This window comes from Etheostoma cragini, chromosome 16 (assembly GCF_013103735.1).
Source record: "Etheostoma cragini isolate CJK2018 chromosome 16, CSU_Ecrag_1.0, whole genome shotgun sequence".
NCBI classification, from domain to species: domain Eukaryota; kingdom Metazoa; phylum Chordata; class Actinopteri; order Perciformes; family Percidae; genus Etheostoma; species Etheostoma cragini.
Window position 1 is genome coordinate 11,998,669 of NC_048422.1, and position 18,452 is coordinate 12,017,120.

At 40.4% G+C, this 18,452-nt stretch overlaps 1 protein-coding gene across 1 annotated transcript; it reads right to left on the reverse strand.

Moving 5' to 3' along the window:
- Positions 1-399: 399 nt before the first annotated feature.
- slc27a4 (solute carrier family 27 member 4) lies at positions 400-18,146 on the reverse strand. The gene is made up of 14 exons (XM_034896705.1): positions 17,732-18,146; positions 16,266-16,427; positions 12,140-12,350; positions 11,696-11,879; positions 9,888-10,046; positions 8,038-8,107; positions 7,772-7,863; positions 7,355-7,464; positions 6,873-7,082; positions 6,388-6,514; positions 5,607-5,744; positions 3,682-3,846; positions 2,756-2,902; positions 400-1,879 (listed from the first exon to the last, which is right to left on the reverse strand). Exons 2-14 carry the CDS (start codon positions 16,424-16,426, stop codon positions 1,722-1,724), a joined length of 1,932 nt encoding a protein of 643 aa, XP_034752596.1. The 5' UTR covers position 16,427; positions 17,732-18,146; the 3' UTR covers positions 400-1,721.
- Between the last annotated feature and the right edge of the window lie 306 nt (positions 18,147-18,452).

Here is an 18,452-nt window from a genome sequence, read left to right on the forward strand (position 1 = left end):
TATGCACCCCTTTTTGAATCTTTGGATCTTTCGGCTCTCTTGAATTTGACAGGACGTCGCCCTTTAGCATCAGTTGTTGTTGAAAATACAAGTCCTGGCTGATCAGGCGATTTGGTGCTCCGGTATCTTCAGTCAAATCCTCTTCATGTGTTTTAGAAGAATACAAACAAACAAACACACACACACACACACACACACACACACACACACACACACATACACACAGAGAGGGAGACACACACACACACACACACACACACACACACACACACACACACACACACACACACACACACACACACAGAGAGAGAGACACACACACACACACACACTAGTTTACCTTCTAGGACAAAACCTGCACAATACAGCCACATAAACATACCCAGCTCAGTCAGCTCAGTATGCGAACAAGTCCTGTTTATGGAAATAGCCCCAAGTATTTAGCCCAGGGTTGAATCAGTCAGATCACTTTGTGTTCCAGCTGCTGATATAAAATGCATACTGGAACTTCCTTTTTAAAAGGACTCCAAGAGTAACTGAAGAACAGATTTCGATAAAGCAAAAACAACCGGATACATCTGCACTGTGACAAAAAATAATTCTTTTACAACAACGTAACGTAACGTTACCTAAACTTGTATATATCATTTAAATATGTAAACAAAGACTACAACTTAAATATATTTGGTGTGATGCAGACATATTTAAATAAAAAGCTTTGTTTTATATCAGCTCTCATGTGGTGTAGCGGATTATTTCAGTGCTAACACTGGAGGCCTTTGCACTTTGGTAGATCTTTCAGCTCCAACCACTGGTCCAATTTGACTTCTGTAACCGTGGGTTACATGTCAATGGCTTTCCAAAATCCCTAAGATCCTTGTTTTTTTTCCCCTTAAAAAATAAATAAAAAAAAAACCTTGTCATTTCCTCATTTTCATCTCAAGCTCTGTAGAGCGAGGTAGGAAATGAAGACAAGGAGACCAGAGAGGTGAAGGAAATACTTTCATAAAGTTAACCTCAGCTGGAGGAACGAATGTAGTTGTCACACAGGTTTGTCACTGCTGGCTAATTGTGCAGGTGAAGTCGACGGTACAGCCTCCAGTCTTTCACAAAATCTCGCTGAGGGACAGTTTATGTCCTCATAGGCCCCACACACACTTTTTGTACTAAATAATCCATGTTCCTTCTCAGCATCCTTTAAGTCTGTGGATATCTGTGGTTTAAAGTTTTTGCATTCTGGATGCCTGGTCGCCTGTACTCCACATCCCTTCCAGTTGTGTCCCCCAGCAACATGTGGTTTGATGGAACAGGATGGACAGGCGTGGCTTCTGAGGCCCGTGTGGGCAGGGATACTGTGGCTATGAAGGGTGGGTTTTAGGTTACCAAATAGACCTGGTTACTAGTTTTGTGCCTCTCTCTGCATTTGCTGAGGTAGCAAGAGGAGTTGCCGGGAAAGGGTGGACGGAGTGGTGCTGTGTGGCGTGCATAAGTCTGCTTTTAGGAATTTTAAAGAGCAAAGTGGTTTTGAGAATACAATGTGTGTCTGTATGTCTAAATATATGTTGCCGTTTCAGTATGGGTGTAAGGAGTGTGTATGGCTATCACATTATATGTATTTTTGTGTATGGAGACAAGGCCCTGCATTCTGGTCAAATAATGTCTTCTTTTCTGTATGTGTGTATTTATGTGTACATGTGTAGATGTAGTGGTCAGCCTGCTAATCACAATTTGTGTTTCCCAGACAGAATGGAACGGTAAAGGTCCTTGTCCAGCTGCACATAACACCCTCTCTTGGAATCCATGAAGTACAGTCTGTCTGACACCGTGCTGGGGTCGAAGCTGTCCCGACGCAAGTCCGTCTTCTGAAACTTAAACGTTCCTGAGAAAGAGACAGAAATGATATAGGTATTTCATTTTGCCAATTAAGCTGCCATTAAGTTATACTAGTATTAATGTGCTTCCCTGTCTCACTGCTTTAAGAAAAATATAAAAAAACACATCACTATTTAATCAAATGTTTATTCCTAATAAGCAGTATTTTTTACACATAGAATTTAAAAGCAGTGTAGTTCTAACATTACAGATCTGCAACATTAGGTCAGTGAACTATTTTGATAATCGATTAAACATTGAAGTCATATTCTAAGAAAAAAAAGGCCAACACTTTCTGCTTTCAGCTTGTTAATTGTGAGGACTTGATGCTTTTCTCTTTAATAAAAAAAAAAAAAGATCATTTATATTATTATATGATAATAATATGATAAATCTTTTGGACACATGGCCTGATAATGATCCGCATGCCACCTGGGCGCTTTTCTTCAGAGGTTTTCTGGCTGATAGAAGACCACAGGGTAGAACCAAAGCAAGCCAAAGAGATTATACATCTCATCTGGCTTGGGAAATGCTTTGGGAAACGTTTCTGGGGAAAGAGACATCTGGACTACCTTGATTATTCCCAGATAAGCGGCAGAAAATGAATGGACCGAGGGACATTGTAGTTGGACTCCTCATTGGAACAGTTCTAAATAATTTGATTAAGAGTCGCAAATAATGGCTGAGATCATTGTCTCATTAGAAAAATAAATAAAACTAGGGCACTTTAGACGCCAGCTATAAAGGTTTGAGGTCTAATTCAGAAATGGTTTGAAACCAGTTGTAATGTTTTTTAATTTTTTTCCAATTTTAGTTTCAGAAAATTTCATTTCTGATAGATTTTTTTTTTAAAACACAAACTGCAACGAAAAGAGAAATGTACCTGTCTTGTTGACCTCCGGAAGGAAGCGGAGGAAAACAGGTCTGGCGTACGGCGGGAGAGCTTTCTCCATGTCTTTCACAAGCTTCTCCAGGTCAGTGGAGTGAGACGGATCAGCGATGGCTGCCATTCCAGCTTTTCCTTCAGCTCCTGTACACACAGAAAGGTGGGCGTCAGAGGATTCATTCTGTGGAGCGTTTGGCATTTAAAGTCAAACAGATACTTGTGTTTGTGCATCGAGACCACGGATGCTGTGTAAAACCCACCTTGGGACTTTACACAGTATCTCACTTGTACACTCACCCTTAAATACTGCTAGTACTGAAAGAGACACTACTAAAGACCTCAGTACATCATTGGTTGTATTAGTAAAGTTTTTTTATTTAGGGGCTAGGCGGTCTCCTTAGCAACACTAATGATTTCTCAGGATATATGTTAGTTTGTGTGTTACTGCCATTACTGTTGTGGCAGTATGTCTTTCCTATGTTGTCTGCTTGTGTATCTTCTGTTTTTTGTCACTGTGCATGCCAAACTAGTTTTGTTGATTCATAGAGATAACTAATCTAATCCCGGTGACTGGAAAGTCTGATTTGCCTCTGCAGAGTCTCAACTACAGCTCAGCTTAATATTTAATGACATTTCAAATGGTATAATTCATTTCATGTCCCAAAAGGTCAAGAGTAAGCCAAGATACTGCAGCTGTGATAACTATAGTATTTAACACAGTATGGTTCTCGTTAAACATCTGTTTGGTATTCATCTCTCTACACACACTGCAGCGACCTATTTTGAAGAAGACATGCACAGAGAGCAGACATGCTGTTTGTGCCCGCTCTTGCACAGCTCCAAACCAAAACCTTCTTTGGACACATATTGAGGAAAACCCCAAAAAGAACAACTAATCAAGCATGTACATTGACAGATTTTACCTGGCACTTCCACGCCATAGACAACGACATCTTTCATGTCTAGCAGCCTGCTGAGAGTTCCCTCCACCTCGGTTGTTGAGACGTTCTCTCCTTTCCAGCGGAAAGTGTCTCCTGTGCGGTCCTTGAAGTACATGTGGCCACAATCATCCATGATCAACACATCACCTGGTGAGAGAAGGGACGTGAAAAATCAGTACTTTCACAAATGAGCAGTTATATCCGAACTCAGGAGCTTTTAGTTGGACAGTCTGGTTAGTTAGGGGTGTTGGGAACTCTGGTGAGGACCAAAACAACCAGACTCAGGGGTCTCGGTTTGCTTTTAAGTGCACTAGACTTCCGTTCACTTTAAATAAGAACGCAATCTGAATCTACGGACTTGTACTGTATGTGATTAAACATAGGGCTGCACAACTGATCGAATTTTGATCCCGACTTGAGCTTCCCACGATCAAATTTGTGTGATCGAGCGATATTTTAAATGCTGTTGAAAACAAGTGAAGGAGCTTTGTCAGAGATACATTTTTTTTTTTAAATGTATCCTATTTATTCTTACTTCTTATTTCTATTTGTTTCAGATAATTTTCATTTACATGCGTTGCAGCTGTATGTATGTACAACATAGGAGGAATGTAGCACAATATGGATGTGAAAGCAGTTATAAATAGCCTATGCGACAATAAAATTTGTTTTGGTTTAAATCAACCAATAATTGTGATAATTAATTGTGACCTCAACATTGATCAAAATTATCTTGGATTATCATTTTAGCCATAATGGTGCAGCCAAAATTAAACAGATCATAACTTTTAAATCTTACTATGCCCACAAATCCTTTGTAGTAACAAGCCATTATGTTTTTCTTTCATCAGGGCTCGCCCTCTCCTTAACAGCTGGTCATAAAAAAAAAAAGTGGGATTATTTTTTGGGAGCTTTTCCGCCCTTAATTTCTCACAAGATAGCTAGGTGATGAAAGGGGAGAGAGAGGGCGAAGATTCAAACCCTGGACCTCCGCGTTGAGGCACGCCCCTCGAAGTACATTTGCGCCTGCTCTAGTAACTGAGCCAACCCAGCCACGCTCCTTTATTTCTAAGACCAGTAAGTGTCAGCAAGGTTTACTCGACCATTTCCACCTCATGAGATTTGTTTATGTTTGGTGCACTTGACAATTGTGCAGTGTGAACGCTAACCAAACCAAATGAAAAATGCAACAACTAATGGCGTTTTTCCACTGCATGGTCCCTACTTGACTCGCCTCAACTCTTCTTGCCTTTTTTGGTTTTCCATTATGAAAAAAGTCCCTGGTACCAGCTAACAGGTGCTTTTTGTAGTACTACCTCAGTAGAGGTTCTAAGCGAGCTAAGGCAATACCAATAGGTGACGTGACAACCTGCAGACTACTGATTGGTCAAAGAGAATTGTCACTAATCACTGCTTCATCATTGCTAGCGACAGATGGAGATGGGTGTGTGTGTGTGTGTGTGTGTGTGTAGGGGGCCTGAACAAACCTGCCGTGTTTAAATAGTTCATCCAGCGTTTTATTTTTTTGTTGCTGCCTCCAGGTTCATTAGAAACTAATTTGCCTTCTGGCTGTGGCAACACACCAAGAGTCTCCTTAGGTCAAGGCAGTTTACTGCTATGACGACCAGCCACGGCTCGCCTCACGCATGACGCGGTACAATTATGCAATCAATCAATCAAAATTTATTTATATAGTACTTTACAACTACCAGCAGGTATCCAAAGTGCAAAATGCAACGGAAAAAGGAGGACGGGGCACCACGGTCGAGGCGAGTAGAGCAGGTACCATTAATGGAAAAATGCCACAAGTCTGCCAAGGTTTAGGTGTGAAAGCAACCTTAAGTCAGTCAGCATGTAATACAGTGAATAACTCAATGTGTGTGTGTGTGTGTGTGTGTGTGTCTAACCAGAGAGATAGGCAGTGTCTCCCTTCTTGAAGACACTATGAGCAATCTTCTTGCTGGTTGCGGACTGGTTGACATAACCATCAAACCTCCGAAGAGGGTCGTTCTGAATGATCCTGCCGACTAGCTGCCCGGGCTCACCTAGAGAGAGAGAAAGAGAAAGAGAGAGAGAGAGAGAGAGAGAGAGAGAGAGAGAGAGAGAGAGAGAGAGAGAGAGAGAGAGAGAGAGAGAGAGAGAGAGAGAGAGAGAGAGAATGTATGTATAACTGGCAATTTTGGCAAATCCAACCATTTTCACACCCAGAATGGATAGTTTAAACTCCATCAGGGGTTACAAAAAGGACAACACCATTCATTGCATGACTGTATGTCTACAACACCTACATGATAAAAACAATGCTACGTAATCATTTTGAGGGAGTTTCTGAAAGCCTCGTTGTAAACTTTCGATGTTAAAATTTCCCAAAAAACAACTGCAGTATGCCCAGAGTAGTGCATTGAGATAAAGTTTCTTAAGTTTTTATTATCTTCTTAACATATAGGGCTATTTCAATTCGTTTTTTTTCTTTAATAAAAAGGACAAGCACATCATCGACTTCTCTGTACATGTGCCTTAGCTTTTAGCTAGCCGGCTAATCTTATTATTGATAGTGAGTTGAAAGAAAAATGTGTACAATATTCACTTCTGCCAAAAGTACAGACTACTTGCCCAGGTCTATGTACATTTAAGCTTACCAAGTGTAAAGTTGATGTTTAATATAGTATGTGTATAGAGTAAACCTACCAGGTTTACATGGAATACAGACACCATCAGGTCCCCTCATGAGCTCCATGGTCTCCTCATCCACCCTCACTAGTCTGATGGGGTAGATGAAGGGTAGAATCTGACTGTTAAAGCCACACGCTCCAATCTAGAGCATAGAAGAAGGAAGAAAAATCAGTGATCAATTTCAAACAGCCAAAAAGCTGCAGCGCTGTGTGTTGTTTTGATAAGAAGCTACTAAAACTGAGAAAACATTTTTAGAATAACAGAGTGCTTAAAATGAAGAGGATTTTAGAGCAGTACCGAAAAGAAAAGCCACTTAACATAATGTAAAACTCTCAGGTGAAAGAACTTGAGTGGGTGGTGATAGTCTAGGATTTCTAAAGAGAGTATTTCACTACAGGGACACCAATTAAAAAGAAAACCTAGGCAGAAAAACAACAACAACAATAACCTGAAAGCCTGTTTGGTCAGAGCATCATCACCACTTTGTTGCACATTCCCACCTTGTTGTCGAAGTTGCCGAGGCTGCAGTTGCACTCTGTTGCTCCGTAGAACTCTGCGATCTGTGGGATATTGAAGCGCTTCATGAACTCCACCCATATGGACTGGCGCAGGCCGTTGCCCATTGCCATGCGCACACGATGTTGCTTTTCCATGTCCCGAACCGGCTGGTTCAGCAGGTATCGGCAGATCTCACCAATGTACTGCACAATCTGGAGGAGAGTGGAGTTGGACGGTAGTGAGACAAATAGTTCAGTGATGAGATGGAACAGCCATAACAATAGACTAATTACTGATTCAATACCAAGCTTACAACAACAAAACATTGATTCAAAGAGATTAACTGGGGAATAACATTAAGTCCTGTGGTTATTTTTAAAGAAAGTGAAAGGAAAGACATCTTTTGAGCAACTGATTGTGATTGTGGTGATCTACTCTGCCCATCAAATTTGTGGCATTGATTTGTAATCTACTTTTTGCTTACAGTGCAGTTGTATTTGGCACAGTCATCCCAGAAACGTGACGCAGAGAACTTCTTTCTGATGACTACAGTCATGCCGTGTATTATACACTGGCCCACTCCCACAATGTTACCTGTAGAAAAAGAAATATTTGTTGTCCTCAATACGGGAACATATAAGGACACAGAATTTAAAGCAACAATGTATACTCTACTTCCTGTAGGTCAAAAACACAGACTAAATGTCTGCCATTGAAAAACAAAGGTACACATTATCAACCCTTTTTGTTGCCAATTGGCGTTATCCACTGTCTAAGGCCGGATGCTGTTTTAAGATAAATTCACCAAGATGAATGTTATGAAAGAAATAGCTGACTAAAAAAAAGGTTGTAACTTTAAATATCAATTTTAAATCACACACAAATCAAGTTATGATTTTACCTGCAGAGTGGTAGAGTGGAAGGCAATCATACAACACATCATCTGAAGTCATCCTAAAGCCATAATATACCAAGGCTGCCATGCGGTAGTACCTGAAAACCAGAATGGCAAGAGAAGAAAGTAAAACAAGTCAAAACAAAACCAACAAGTTTGAAGTATTTCTCCTCAATTCTCTTAGAACAGTATTTATACTACACATGAAAGCATGGATCAGAGCAGCTGCAGTCCCTGAGTGTCTGTTAGTTAGCTGCACGGCTCCTTCCTACCTGCTGTGCACAACAATAGCAGCTTTAGGCATCCCAGTGGTTCCTGATGTGTAGATGTAAAACAGGCGATCTGAAACCGACAGCAGGTTGAGAGGGATGTCAACAACTTAAATGCATTATGACTGGTTCTGGCATGCGCTTAAGCACTTTAACATGAAGGCTCTGTCATGCTGAATTTGTTACTCATTATGAAATAAACATTTTGCAGAATTCTCAATTCTGATTAGCGATGCAGGAGTATAAATGCTGGACTTCGATGAAGGTTAATTACCGGCTCATTTTGTATATGTTACAGCACTGAAGGAGTTTTAAAAATTAGACCATTATGTCCGTTTTTCCTCAGGGGATACAGTGCAGTGTGTAAGCAAAGTGGTCTAGTGGTTACACAGAGAAATTCTGTTTTCAGATGTACATATTCAAATTGCCTCTAGATCCAGTTGAGAGGTCTCTGGCATCACAATTAACCACGTGTTTGGATTTTGCTTTCCTGCTCACAACTGATTGTATCTGTAATAACCTCCAACCACTGCTCAACAAACCATATACACTTTGGAGCTCTGATTTACAGCTACAGAACTGGATTATGGTGGCTATATACTACTTCAATTCACATACAAACTTCAAACCCTTTCCGTCAAACACCGTGAAAAAGGTTGTCTGTGACGCAACGCGTAGGTATAGAAAAGCTTTTTAAATTTTGAAGAAGAGTGTCTTGGATTTCCTTTTTTTCCTATACTTCTGCACCTTCAAACATCTGACTGAACTTCCTGAGCACCCTGGACTTTTTTGCCTTTCCTTTCACAGAGTTGTTTGGCATAAGCAAATCAGCTGTGTGGGCGCCAGGTTTAGTGACAACCTGTGACAAAGGTCACAGGTTTTATTGCTGCAACAGACTGTGTGGCTATCAGATATTTCAGGTAGTGTTCAAGAACAAAAGGTGAGTGAGCAGGTGGGACTCGACTCATTGAATAAGAGCTCAATGATTAGCTCTGTAATAAAATGATAAAGGTCGAAATGCTAAATAATATTTCGTAAAAAAATACTAAGTATACTGTACAGATTGGAAAGTCCCGGGAGGCAAATGTCTGATGTTGGGCTATATAAATAAATGGACATGACTTGATTATTAATATTGTGGATACAATTTGTTCTCCCTTTAGTCAATGTACTGCATTCATGTTGTCTTACACACAAGTAACCCATTTAACTGGTGATGAATCCTCCCAATAACTTCAACTGTAAAAAGAGAGGAGGATTCTTGTTTTATAACCATTTCTCACATTTGGTCAGTCAGCACCATACAATGTATTTATTTTTACTTCATAAATTATGAATTCAAGTTCCTGTCCTGCTTCTTTATATATTTGCAGTCATTAATATATGACATAGTATTGAAACAACAATATTTCAAATACTGAACACAAACTCTTTTTAAATACCGACTGTTTGAAAAACTAAAAAGAAACTCTTGACATTGTTGTTTCAGTGTAGAGGTTTCATTTTTCAGTATGATAAAATAATGTGATTTATTTGACTGCTAGTCACTGCTTGGTGCCAACAGTATTACTAATCACTTGTCAACTCGTTTTTGCCGTCATACTATCAGAAAATAGAAACAAATGACTTTTTAAAATTGGCTGTGTTTCTTTGGTTAGAGATAGTACTGAAATCTTTTTAATGTTCCGTTCCTGATGACAAGAACATCCTTTGTTGGTTGCTAAATTTATATGACACCACGGAAAATATCACTTAAAATAAGCAACTCTGAAACATATTTTTGTTAAATGGTCTTCTTGGATTTATCAACACTGTTGGGAAACTCTGTTCCGATCAGTTCACGGTGTTCTCACCTGTGAAGCAGCGTTGTGGCCGGCTTGGCAGGTGAGACGGGGCAGCATCCAGCAGGGACTCTAGGCTCTCGGATCCCCGCGGAACTCGTTGGGGGTCCCACTCTCCTGAGCAAAACATCTGCACCTCCTTTCCCATTAAACTGTGGACCTCAGACACCGCTAGAAGAGTAAAAAATACATTAGTTTTTATTTCAATCCACTATCCAAATTACAAATGGGCTTTATGTGGCACAGCATTTAAGCATTATTAGAGACAGAGAGAAGGAAAGACGGTATAATAGCAGACAAGGAACAAAAGAAGGTAAGGGGACAGGGTAGGCTAACTTGGGCTTTCAGGTGGGGGAGTGAGAAAGAAAAAAAATATCTTGACATAAAAGGTACAGTTTGACAAAAGTGCAAGAAAGTATCAATATGTTACTGTGAGCGACAGAAGAAGGGAGAGAACACATTGAAATAGCTCTGATACGTTCCCCTGAAAAAAAGACTGTCTCTTAAGTCATCTATCTTATGCCATGCTGGCTAAGTACTAATGCTACTGGCTTGAAAGTGGCCTGCTCTGTAGCAAAGAGGCTTCCTTTTTAATTACTTAAAAGGCATATATCACTCGACTCCAGGATCCAACACAAACACTGTTCAATCCCAGGATGAACAGCTCAAAATCCATTCACCCTTTAAAACAGTTGAGATCAGGGCTTTTCAGTTTGGGCAGGGACCCAAAAGCATGGTTGAGCATCGTTTGGATTGTAACAATTTGGATTCCAATTCTGACTCTTCCTTTCAATCACAGTCCTTATCAATTAAAATGTCAATGTCAATGTCAATTTGATTTCTATAGCACATTTAAAAACAACAGCAGTTGACCAAAGTGCTGAACAGGGTCAATGTCAAATACATAAATAAAATCCTTTGAGGGTTCGTTTTGAAAAGGGTCACATGCTTATTTCACAGAGGAAAGTTTTATTCATTTATTATTATTTTTTTTTTAACTGCAAACACGCTTTTTCAACGTAAAATCAAGCCACACTGGAGCGCTGCATCCTGTGCACAATGACTGCCACACAACAAGCGCCTTGCTGCTTTGGAAACCAAAAGTTGAGCATGTTAAATATGGAACTGATGATCGGATTTGAATCCAAATCCTCAAACAATTCCAAATGATTGTAATAAAGAAAGGATTCCAATGGAATCATACTTTTTGGAACAATTCCAAATAGGAATTAGTTCTCGATGCCCTATCCTACCCAAAGAGGGTCATGAAGAGATTGAAATAACTATCCATTAAAACAAGAGATTTAATTAGAAATATTCCTAATTCATGTGACTCAACAGGGCTGGTTTTACATTTATACATCATTTACTATGTAGTTGTTGTTTCAGTTTTTTTCCGTATACACCTCAGATCTATTGTAGTTTATCATTTATCAGTTCTCTTTCACGAACTCAGGCCTTAAACACTACAGTTTGATGAGTGGAGACATTTCTCCACTTCCCTCTACATTACTTCTTCCATCTTTCTGTTCAGCCATTCTGTTTCATTCCATTGACTGATATTTAAGAGACACCCTTTCTGAAAGCCATCTATCTTTTATGACCTCTGTTGCTTTCTCCTTGCACCTCTCTCATCACAGCGGAAACATAACAGCAGCACTCATTGGAAGGCAGCACTGTACAGATTGTAGAGCCCTTCTTTGGCTATGAACTTGACAATGTTACAACTATAACAAACAAAATCTTCCCCACATATCCTTCAGATGCTTCTCCAATTACTAATACAAGAAATCCACCTCCTCCAGCCTCTCTGCTCTTACCATCATTGAGCTCTGAGCCAAACATCACAGCCTTGGCATTGGAGATGGTGACACAGTGGACCAAGGCCTCTAGTCTCAAATTGAAGTTGATTAGAGCGGCCTCTACTCCGATCTTGGCCATGCCAAGCCAAAGGCCCACGTACTGGGACCTGTTCTCCATGAAAAGGGCCACCACGTCACCATCCTGAAGAAGAAAACAACAAAAGGAAGGGTTTGGTCAAACTTGCTGTTATCAACTGATTGAATGAAGTTTATTTTGAATTAACGTAAGTCTCTATAAAGAGTTTGTGCCTCCTTCTGGATAAAAACAACGTCAGAGAATTTTAACAATTAAGAGAAATTAGCATAGCAAAAGGGATTGTGGACCATGATGTGTAAAATTTTGCCACATAAGTCTTTTTTTACCCCAATTCATTCTAGTATATTTTGTTTTGTAGGCCCTACCTTAAAACCCCGTTCCAACAGCATGTTGGCTACTCTGTTTGAGTACTCATCCAACTGATGGAAGGTCCACCTCTCCCCAGTCCCCTCGAAGATAAGTGCTGTTTTGTCGCCGTAGCGGCTCACTGTTTCCGCAAAGATCTTGGGAATGGTGTTCTTTTCTCTGAGGTGGCGTCTGACATTCATCTTCACCCGCAATAGCACTCCGGCCGCACTGAAGGAGCAAGACAGAATATTAAAAGAGGAGAAAACAGACGGTTAAAAGAACAAGAAAGAGGTATAATTCCAAAAGGCAAATTGCCCTTTGCTTTAAAAGACAATCCAGCTCACCTAAAAATGTGTTAGTTTTGCATGTTTCGGCTCATTAACTACAAATTGCATATACCTTCATTACTGCAGGCCTTTTTCCAAAGAACACACGTTTTTAGATTGGCTTCCTAGTTCTTGAGTTAAATGTTTTTGTTTGGTAGCATTTTAAAAATCAGGCAATATTTGCAAATGTTTAACATGCAACAACATGACTTTTACAAAAATATAAAGTTAACTAAATGTTCGTGTTATAATTTCAGCAGAGTCACTTCCTGGGCACAGTGAACGGATCATTGGCGAGAAATCAAACAAAAAAAATAGGATCTTCTAGCATTTGCATTGTTATGCAGTAGTAATTATATATTTATTAAATTCATAGTACATTGATATTTATCTCCTAATACTTTGAAGCTCATCTACATTTATAGTTGTATACTGTGCATACGTTATCACGTGGGTCCCTGGGGCAACGTCTGCCTATGTGAAAGGATATCACTCACGAACATGTATTAATGGTGCAAAGGTAAAGATAGTGGGCACTATATAACTACAGAAACATCATAAAAATATACTGTGCCAAGTTCAAGTCTATGTTAGGGTGGTGGCGATATGTTTTTTGATTACACTGGATATTGGCTTCATGATAGTCCAGATAACTACAATCTATTGTTGCATAGTTGATTTAGTTATTTCATTACTACACTTGGCTGCAAAAAAAAGCTGTCTGAAGCTCATTCTTTTGCAACAGAGGTGCTGCATGGACCCAACACTGTGGTCCCCAACCTGTTTGGTCCGAGTATGGATAGTGGATAATGAAACTAGTACTCGGAGTGATGCTGAATGTTTTAACCATTTATCCATTACTTTTAGTTAATCATTTGAACTATTAGTCATTACTTTAGCTATTTATTTCTACCATTTATTCTTTACTTTTAGCAACCCGTTTCTTTTGCACGTGTGCAAGTGCAAACAACTCAGTAGCTAGCAGTAGGTAGTATCAGGTCTAAAGAAGAATAAGAAAATTTGGTTTTAGCAGAATGTCTTTAAAATATAGACTTAGAAACTGTTTTTTCTATCTCTAAGCAATAAGAGAGTAGAGGCCGTATTTTGTACACAAAAGGGTCACAGAAAAACGCTCATTACTACTTATTTGGTTACATTGGCTTAATTTGTCATGGTGAAGTCATAAAACCTTTTACAGTTTCCTGTTTTACCATTACTGGTGCAATTAAGGGAAAATAAGTTAATCACAAACCAATTACCATGGTAACTAACCGTAAATATTGGCTTTAGGCAAGACAGTTAAAAGATCTGCTACTCCCTGATCCTCTCTATTGTGCCTTGTTGAAAATATTTCAGACTAACTGACCTGTCCCGTTTTGAAACGTGCATAACAGGAACGTGTTGCTAACACTCACTGTAAAACCAGGCCTGCGGAGGAAGAGCCACCGGTCTTTTGGGTAGCTTTTCAAAGCTATTTTCAAAGATTTCAGCTTCATTTTGTTTTTTGCTAAGCTAAAGATGTGAGAACACTACTTGGATGAATGTTTCTCCTATGAAAAAACATCACAGTAACAAGCTAAATCATATGCCCAATAATAAAACTGACGTATTACTGCAATAAACTGCATTATGTCCTTCTAAAGCAAAATGGGACTAAATGTTAAAGTTTATTATTCTGACTGCAGCCTGTGTGAATCTTTACCAGGTGCAAAAACTACAGTGTGTTGTACGGTATTTTATCACTGCATGTGCAAAGTATTGCTTGGCTTGGTACAGTGGGGCAGGAAAGTTTGGGCACCCCAGGTAAAAATTTGTATTTGTATTAATGTGCATAAAGAAGCCAAGATACAATGAGAAATCTCCAAAAAGGCATCAAATGACAGGTTGGACATTTGTATAATATTTCACAAAAAGTTAGATTATATTTCCCTCATTTGCACTTTCAAAGTAACAGAATACAAAAAAATGGCGTCTGCAAAAGTTTGGGCACCCTGCAGAGTTAATACCTCGTACTGCCCCCCTTGGCAAGTATCACAGCTTGGAAACACTTCTTGTAGCCAGCCAAGTGTCTTATAATTCTTATTTGAGGTATCTTCGTCCATTCTTCCTTACAAAAGTCTTACAGTTCTTTGAGATTTCTGGGCTGTCTGTCACGCACTGCTCTTTTAAGGTCTATCAAAAGATTTTCAATTATGTTGAGGTCAGGAGATTGTGAAGGCCATGTCAAAACCTTCAGTTTACGCCTCTTGATGTAATCCACCGTGGATTTTGAGGTGTGTTTAAGCTCATTATACATTTTTGAAGCCACTGGCTGCAATACAACCCCAAAGCATGATTGATCCCCCCCCATGCTTAACAGTTGGACAAAGGTTCTTTTCATTAAATTCTGTGCCCTTTCTTCTCCAAATGTACCTTTGCTCATTCCGGCCAAAAAGTTCTACTTTAACCTCATCGGTCCAAATAACTTTTTTCCACAATGCATTAGGCTTGTCAATATGTTCATTTGACAAAGCTGATTTTTGATTTTGAGGACGTAGAAGAGGTTTCCTTCTGATGACTATTCCCTGAAGACCATATTTGTACAAGTATCGCCTTATGGTGGAATGGTGTACCACAACTCCAGTGTCTGCCAGGTCTTTCTGGATGGATTGTGCAGTCAAACGTGGGGTTTGACTTGCTTTTCTCACACTCCTGCAAGCTGTTTTGTCTGATATTTTGGTCTTCCAGATCTTGCTTTAACTTCCACTGTTCCTGATGACTGCCATTTCTTAATTACATTCCAAACAGAAGATATTGGCATCTGAAAACGCTTTGCTATCTTCTTATAGCCTTTTCCTGCTTTGTGAGCTTCAACTATTTTCAGTTTTCTAGACAACTGCTTAGAACAACCCATGGTGCTGATTGTTGGGGCATTTAAAATCTTAAGATTGACATCACCTGATCTTTTCAGACATTAATTGAGAACAATCCATGACACTGTCAGGTCTCAGCTTTCCAAAGGGAGCGGTGCATGCTATAAACACTGCAGGGCGGCCAAGTTTTGCAGGCGCCACTTTTTTCCTGTTATTTTGAAAGTGTAAATGATGAAAATAAAATCTAACTTTTTGTAACTGATTTGATGCCTTTTGGAGATTTTTCCATCTTTTCTTGGCTTCTTTATGCACATTATACACATTTTTACCAAGGTGCCAAAACTTTCGAGCTCCACTGTAATTCTTCTCAGGAACTTTAATTGTTGGGATGTCTGCAAGTGTTAGGATGGTGACACATTTACTATTGATTTTGCTGTGTATCCAGTGCATTAGATTTAAAAGAGGGACTTCTAGCTGCTGCCCCATCCATATTGAATGAACACTGTACAACCAATTGTATATTTAAAAAGAGCTATGATTTCCCCAATTCTTTTTAAACAGTGCAGTGGGTATGGATGATGATAGGGCTTCAGTTTTAACAATGTTCACCCAATATGGATGTAAACACGCTCAAATTGAAGCTGAAAGTCATAACATTACTCTCATAGTCACTGTTGCACTCTAGGTCCCATGTTCTCGTGTGTTGAACAGAAACAACAGATTATTTTTAATTGTCAAGATTCTTACAAGGAGCATTATATTTGGGATGTGGCTCCATTTGACAGCAGTCAGACAGTAAGAAAAGACCTACAGTATCTGGCTAAAAAATATTGCAAATGGGGAAAAATAACTATAATTAGTCCAAGCTTACAAGGGCATTGCAAACATGCAAAATCCATGACTTTTTTAAAGGTTTAATTAAAACTGGAAGTATGCCTACAAATAAACAAAATCCTCATGCTTACTGTAAGTCTCTGCCAATTGTTTTGGCAAAGATCTGCAGAAATCTCCATCCTCCACTTCCTAGGTAGAAGATCAGAATGGCCGGGAGAACCTGGAACCAAGGCAAGCCCACTAGCAGCCTCAACACAAACAGCAGGGCTGTGGAACACCCTAGACGCATCATCCTAAAAGTTTATGCACACACACAAGAATGATTTGGTTTAAACATCCTGCGCCCATTTTTATCAATTTTGGTACACTTACAATAAATGAGGAAGTTACGTACTGGTTATACGTAACCAGTAAAGTATGTTTTCATCTTGTATGAAATCTGTAAGTGGTCATAAACATGTAAACAAATTTTGAGTGCACTATTATCATCTCACACCAGCAGCAGATTAAAGCGAGAAAATCCTTGAGTTGTCTTTTCTCTTTCAGCTGAATAAAACCCAAGGCTACAGAGACCTTTAGTCGGAAAGGGAAATCCTAATGCAAAGCAAGTTGTCTATGTTGACAGCTGAGAGCAGCATAGGACAGCATGTGTTGACATTGGTGTTCAGTGCCACCTGATAGTTTGGAAGATGATCCTAAAACAGTAAACGATATGTTTACATGGCTCCTTATTATCTATTCATGAACCTATGTAGAAAAACACTGCAGGATGGCAGTTCAGCTTTTTAGGAGCCAAGATGCTGACTGGATATGTTTTGCTTTCTCTCCCTGCATGTGGCTATTACGATGATGATGGCTATAGCAGTCCAATGAGTCTGCTGTCAAAACATGGACCGCCGCTCTGTTACAAAACAAGTACTTTGAATGTCCGAGGGATAACGTTAGACACGATGGGATTTTTACACGGAAAGGAAATGAATTAAGAGTGCAGGAGCAACTTCACAGCATGAAAAAAAGCGTCATCATCCGCTGCACCCGGAAATTCAAATAGCGCGTAGCATCATATTGCGGTAGTGGATGGGGAAATGATTGCGAGGCTCAACCCCACCGTTGGTTAGACTACGCCTCGCTAATCATGCCATGTGCGCTATGAGCCAGGGCCTTCAATAGTTACCCGGCTGGACATTATGTACCTGTATATATTCTCGGACTAACATGATGTAGGTTATCATGGTTACAAGCGCATCTAGGAAGCAGGATGCGCAGCGTATTGCGCGCATCGGCTTATAGCAAGGAAGCGGATGGACAGCGTGAAAGCAGCCTCATTTATGAAGAAGAGGCATGCTGAACAAGCAGTCCACGTTCACATAAATTACCTTTCATGGACCGAGAGCTGCCTGTGATTAAAGTGTCCTACAGTACAGTCTCGAGTCAGCGGGTCGCTCGCAAGGTTGACAGAGGACAATAGAGTGATAGCCAAAATCTTTCCCTTTCTCCTAGGAAATAATAACCAGAGCCATCCGTTAAGTTGAACATCGCGAGTGCGCACAGTCCGATCGGGCTGTGTCGGGGCGATCAGGTTTTTTTGCGTACATACCTTGCACCTCGTTCACACCGTCACAGCATATAGGTGCGCAGAAATCCCAGAACCGAAACTCGTTGTGTGCGACTCCGCTTTGATCGGCTTAGGCTAGCCTGGTCGCCCCCTCCGCCGCTCGCTTGGCTTGACGGAGGCTCACAGAAACGCACACAGAGACACAGACACACGCACCGGGATCCCCTCTTGTTGTAATGCCACAAAGAGCTGCTGCTGCTTCTCCTCTGGTGGTGTCAAATTCGCCTGACTGTGCGCGTCGACGTTGACCCCGTGGTCATCATCCGTTCATTGTCACAATCATTGATATCATTTATGGGTTCATTGCAGCCGATAAGCTCGCTAGCAAGCGTAATTCAAATGACCTTATAATTTTCTTAGCTGCGCCCGCCCACAGCCGTCAGCGTCCCATCAGTGTATCAGGAATAAGCATTGACGGACATGTTCCTGGGCCAATCGAGGATGGCGGTTCTTTATACATCCCATCCGGCAGGGGCGGGGTTTGCGGCACCGGTGAAGAGGAAATGCGGCGCGGCCCTGACTGCCTGCCCGCCGACAAAAAGCGAGGCCGGTACGTATAGCGGCTCCACACAATGACGAGACGCCAATACGGAACCGTGTGGCGTAAAATGAGCCCTGCCTCTCCCTGTAGAGTCCGCCTCACAACGTCCATTTAACACCACAGCCACAAAATGTGCTTTTATACACGCATCTGTCAACAGAA

Coding starts and splice junctions, on each gene's coding strand:
- slc27a4 (XM_034896705.1), bottom strand. CDS start 16,426: ATGATGCGTCTAGGGTGTTCCACAGCCCTGCTGTTTGTGTTGAGGCTG. Junction 7,864..8,037: donor GCTATTGTTGTGCACAGCAG/GTAGGAAGGAGC, acceptor TCTGGTTTTCAG/GTACTACCGCATGGCAGCCT. Junction 3,847..5,606: donor AGACACTGCCTATCTCTCTG/GTTAGACACACA, acceptor TTCTCTCACCAG/GTGATGTGTTGATCATGGAT.